This window comes from Solanum pennellii, chromosome 10 (genome assembly GCF_001406875.1).
Source record: "Solanum pennellii chromosome 10, SPENNV200".
NCBI classification, from domain to species: Eukaryota; Viridiplantae; Streptophyta; class Magnoliopsida; order Solanales; family Solanaceae; genus Solanum; species Solanum pennellii.
Window position 1 is genome coordinate 78720584 of NC_028646.1, and position 6109 is coordinate 78726692.

The following is a 6109-nucleotide window of genomic DNA, read 5'->3' on the forward strand; positions in this document are numbered from 1 at the left end:
TTCAATCACATACACGAATAATCATTTTTGAATAGTATCTCATTTAATAAGGAAGATATTTTCCTATCGTAAATTTTTCATTTTTTTCTTTTGAATAAAATTTAATTATATATTCATCCCGCTACATACCTCGATGATAAATCTACTTTATTTTAGAGACAAAGTGGAACCCATGTGGACCATACATTCTCTTAGAGATAAAAGAGGTGCTGACTTAGGAAAGTATGAATTTGAATTATTACATATAAAGTTTATCTGCCACGTGGCATATATTTTTAAAATATAAAAATTAAATATAGGATTTGATTATATATGTTTAATAAATAATATATTGCATTCTTCAAATAATTCAAATCGAATAAATTGAATTTTCAATAAAGTTTAAATAGTCTGATTAATTGAAAATCAACTTTTTACTTTTTGGTTATAAACTTTTACATAAGTGAAGCCTACTTTTTTTTTTGGCTAATAAGAAACTAACACCACTTTACTTTTGCTAGTGTCCTTTCTATATTTTTCCTTTACTTTTGTTTGTATTGACAAAATGTTATATTATGTTAATTATGTTTTAATATAAACTCAATTTCAAACATAATATTATATTTCTTCATTCTTAATTAAAAATTTCGAATTTATATTATTTTGATAGAGAGTTACCTCTGTTAGAAATTCTTAATATGAAATTTATAAATTTTATTGAACCTCATTTATCCGAACATCAAATACAAAATAATTAAAAAAAAGACCTCATCATAACATTCAGATGTCCTCTTATAGTCATCTCGCATGATTCAAAATGACCATTAACATAATTTTTAAAAATAATATATTTTTATATGATTAACAAATATTTTATTATAGTTACTATTAATATGAATAAAATCTTATTTAAATATTTAAATAAAATAACGAAAAAGTTAAAAGAAAATGATTTATATTAAACTAAAAACTTATTTTATTTCCTCCTATATCATAGTTTTCTTCAAGGAGACTATCACACTTTGATAAATTCTAATTTGATTGAATATATTCAATTTTTAATTAATTAAATACATATTTTTGTCTTGTAAAATTCGTTTTATTTTTATTTACACTTTCATTCGTTATAATCTTAAACACATCCCATTTTATATTTACCATGTCCCATTATCATTCTTATATATTAGCGTTACGCTAAATTATACGAACAAATTTAAAAGGATAATAATTTATTGTGTGGCTAATATCGATGAACATCAATTGGAATTTTTTTATCCTGTGGACGAGCCCATTATATTTTTATGTCAGTATCAATGATCTTATCGATAATTGCCACGTGTAATAATCTTACTGCATTATATCGGTGATTGTTTTTTTCTCTTTTTTTAATTTTTTTAACTATAAATAGCAACGTAAAATCCCCAAATTTCTGCATCACTTCATCTTCTTCAATTGAAAAAAATTTTCAAAAATGAATCAAAATAAGCTCACTGAATTAGTACCGGGTCTACCCGAGGACATTGCCCTCGAGTGTTTGACCCGGTTACACTACTCAACTCATGGAGTTGCATCTCGTGTTTGCCGGAGATGGTGTAGAATTCTTCAAAGTAAAGCTTTCTATTACCATCGGAAACAAACGGGTTTTACCCATAAAACTGCTTGTTTAGTACAAGCTTTACCTTCTCCGGTTGAATCCAAACCCACCGGACAACCCAGGTTTGCGATCTCTGTTTTCGATTTAGTATCCGGGATTTGGGATCGGGTAGACCCGATTCCGAAATACCCGGATGGATTACCGATGTTTTGTCAAATTGCAACTACTGAAGGAAAGTTAATTGTTATGGGTGGATGGAATCCGTCGAGCTGGGATCCAATTAAGGATGTGTTTGTCTACGATTTCATGACTCGGAGATGGAATCAGTGTATGGACATGCCGGAAGCTCGATCTTTTTTCGCTATGGGAGCTACCGGAGGACGAGTTTTCATCGCCGGCGGTCATGATGAGAGTAAGAACGCGCTGAGTTCCGCTTGGGTTTTCGATATTTCGTCCAACGAGTGGACGGAATTGCCTAGGATGAGTGAGGAGCGAGATGAGTGTGAAGGGGTTATAATCGGCTCGAATTTCTGTGTCGTAAGTGGTTACGATACGGAAAACCAAGGCCGATTTAAAAGTAGTGCTGAGTTATACGAACTCAGCACGGCTCAATGGAGACGAGTTGAGGATGCATGGGGTTCGAGCCAGTGTCCTAGGGCATGTGTAGGGGTGGGTAAAAATGGAAATTTAACTTGTTGGGCTGAATCCGACCCGAATGTGAAAGTCGGAGCATGTGGTGTGGATCTTGGTGATCGGACCTTGGTTACCGGGTCGGCCTATCAAGGTGCCCCGCATGGGTTCTTTTTCGTAGAAAACAACAAAAAACAAGGACAAAACAGTAAATTAACAAAGATAAATGTTCCTGATGAATTTTCAGGATTTGTACAATCCGGATGTTGTGTGGAGATCTGAAACGAAATTTCGAGTTTGAGTTCGTGAAAATGAAAAAAAATTATTCAGAGTATCACCTTTCCTCGTTTTTATTATGGAAATTCAAAATCAATTGAGTTTCAATGTGGATATTGTGAGCTTTTAAGCATAGTAGTTTTTTTAATGTAAAACTATGTTTGGAGTATATAGTATAATATAGTATATAAATAGAAGCAATATTAGTAGGTGCTAGTATAAATTTTCTTTTTCTATAGTTTATAATATTCTGTACAACGAAAGCTTAATGTATCGAATCATCATTTATCGTTCTATGTATTTTGTTTCATGTTATTTCTGTTACAAAAAGTGCAGTGGAATATTTGTTCTATTTTACAAAGTGTTAAAGCAACTTGTCTAGTAGCCAGATTTGTGACATTTTATGATTTTTGAGATGTAAATAATTTGATTAAATTAGAAAATTTATGTATCAATATTTTTTGAAATATAATATATATATTTATAAACTACGTAAAAAGTATTATAACTCATCATAATTAATTATTTAAAATATGTTAAAAATTTATCGTCAAAATTTACTTGTTTGAATCTTAAAAATCGAAATATATCAAGTAAATTGAAAACAAAGAGTACTTTGGCAAGTAATTTTTGTTATTGTCAAATGTCAATGACTTTACAATATTTGATTGAATTGAATTTTATTTGATTTGATTGACTATTAATTCTTCAAAAATAAAATTGCAAGTACAATCATATCGACATAATAATATTACCCTACTGTAAATTCATTTTTTGTTATCTGAATTAAAAAAAGATATGGAGATGGCGATTATAATGTAAAAAAAAAAAAAGAATTCTCATTGACAAAAAGTAGATAACATTCTAAATTTCTCACAAAAAAATGAACAACTATTATTTGTATTTATAATTGAATATATTTTTATTTTAAAATAAAAAATAATATTTTTTAAAATTTCACAATATAAAATATCATGAAACTCCGACTTAAATGATCAGATTATCATATGTTGAATCTACAATTTGGATAAAGCTGTTGGGGCCAAGATATAAATGCCAAAGCCCCATATTATAAATTATAAATAATTAAATATAAAGATAGTAATAAACAATTTGGGAATAGAAATATATAGGAAGCAAAGTGGATAAGAACAATGAGTTGTATATATTTTATTGTGAAACACAATTATTAATATATAATATCCAAAAATGTTCTCTCAAATAATGAAGAGTTTTTTCTTTTTCAAAAAAATAAACAAAAATGGAAAGAGAAAAAAATATTTAAAAATGTCGGTCATGTTGTACATTCATTATTGGGACTATATTCTAAAATTGAGATTTTTGTATATAATGAAAGAAAAAGTAATAATTCCTCTATTCCCTATAAAGAAAGCTATGTGATAAATTTACTGATTCGATTAATTTGAATTTTTGAAAAAAACGAATGCTTAATTTCATCTATGACTCATTTTGTTATATATTTTGATAGTTAAATTATGTAAATTAGATATAATCGTGAATCTTTTTATAATTTGATGCTCTCATGTCAAGGCCGAGATCTTTGTGGTTGATCATGAGGAAAATAATAGTGAGACGGTTTGGATATGTGAGAATAGATACACATATAAGTTAGTGATCAGATTTATTGATATGAAGATCAGATTATGTAGAGGTAAATCGAAGAAGTATTGAATAGAACACAATTTTAACTTATTGAGAACATGCTCTTAGATAGACCCGATAGAGGTTGTGGAATAGGCTTGGAGGGAGTTTGATAGTTCTGTATTTATCTTTGAATTTAGTGACTCGTTTTTTACTAAGACGATTTGGATTGAATTTAAACGAATTGAAATAATATAAATTTATAAACGAGAGCATTATCAATAACTCGTAACTCTATTTCGTTAAATATTTTTGTTACTGCATTGTTCTTCGAATGAACACTTTATGTACATTGAGTAAGCTCCATTTGTCTATTATTTATTAAGTCTTAACTATTGTTTAAAATAATTTTTTAATATCTTATAAAACTATTATTTTTCTTTATTATGAATATATACAAACATAGTAAATAAAAAAAATATTTTTTTAAAAAATTAATTAGATAAGATTTTTTATGTCTCAATTTTTGAACTAGATATTAGTCCAAACTTTGATAGAATTGAAATAAGCTGAGCTACTTAATAAATAAGTATGTCAATAATCAATAATCAATAAAAATTTAAACGGATTTAGGTCCACAAATTTTCAATCTACTTTTTATCTCATATTTTTTTAAAAAAAGAATACAAATAATTTTCAATATAAACTTTCATTTTCATATTCATTACTTTTACCATTTTCATATTTGGCTTGTCAAATCATTAACTTTAATTCATATAAATTAAAGGTTTTTTTAAATATAATATAATATTATCCTGTTTGATTAGGAGATTTAATATTTGCATGTTCCAAGTAGACCGTCGTTTAAATCATTTTGCTAAGAGAGGACCACAAAATTAAAGTTTAGAAAAACTATTTTAAATGAGTAATAATGGAGTAGGGCCAATTAATTGGAATTTAGATTAATAGGAAAATTGAAGTCATTTATTTACCACCAAAAATCAAGGTCAATGTTAAAACCTTAAAAAAAAAAAGTAGTACTAATATTTATGATATATATTAATAAATTTTCATATTATATCGTTCATATTCTTAAACTCCGTCTTGAGCGTTTATGAATGTGAATAGTTCGTGACAATTCTAATGTCATGAGATACTTATTGAAGTTGAATTAAATTCGAGGTTCGTTATATTATCTAGTACTATCAACATAGTCATTCAGGATGATCTGAAAAATATCTCGATTTTGGTCAAATTTGCTATTGCGATACTAAACTTTCATGATGACATATTATCTTTCTAAACTATTTAATAGTGTATTTTTTACCTTTGAACTATACGTGGACACAATACTATTTATAATTTACATTATTTTATGTTCACGTAGGCAAATATATATTTAAATATGATATTAAATAGTCTAGGGAGGTAATAGTTCCTCATAAATAATTTTTCGTATATTTTCTATATACATAGTCCATTTTTTTTTAAAGATTTGATCAGCATATGTTTAGGCATTAAATATGTGAATAAAAGACAATTAATTATAAACATTTATCATAGAAAAAAGTCACAAATTAATTTAAATAAGTCTTTATTATGTACAATAATCTCTACATTTGGAAAAAGTGAAATTAAACTAAAGATGGAAAGTAAAATCAAGAAATTAATTTTCTTTTGCTTTCCATTGAGTAGACAAGATAGATTTATTCGAATTCAAATCATAAATATATACGATTATGTTAACAAAAATAAAAATAGATACATATATAAGTAACGATTCTAAATTCTGAATCTATTCGTTTTTATATTGACCTACCAAGATTGTCCCACAAGTGAAGTCCAAGCACAATAAGCACAAACAAGTTTTTGAGAAATGTATACATACACAGCAAATGATAAGCTCATTAAGGTCAAATCCTTCCAATCACCCTTTTGCTTAGGACTCAAATTATCCTTTAAACCTTTTCCAAATTTTCCCACACCAAATATAAGTTGTGGAAACACACCCTTGTTGATTTGCTTATC

General features: G+C 27.3%; 1 protein-coding gene across 1 annotated transcript; it reads left to right on the top strand.

The window, feature by feature from the left end:
* Window positions 1-1395: 1395 nt before the first annotated feature.
* LOC107002641 (F-box/kelch-repeat protein At1g15670-like) lies at window positions 1396-2794 on the top strand. Its single transcript, XM_015200741.2, has one exon. The coding sequence runs from the start codon at window positions 1451-1453 to the stop codon at window positions 2483-2485; it is 1035 nt and encodes a 344-aa protein (XP_015056227.1). The 5' UTR covers window positions 1396-1450; the 3' UTR covers window positions 2486-2794.
* The last annotated feature ends 3315 nt before the right edge of the window (window positions 2795-6109 follow it).

Bases quoted from the DNA above. Each gene is read 5' to 3' on its own strand.
- LOC107002641 (XM_015200741.2), top strand. From the start codon at position 1,451: ATGAATCAAAATAAGCTCACTGAATTAGTACCGGGTCTACCCGAGGAC.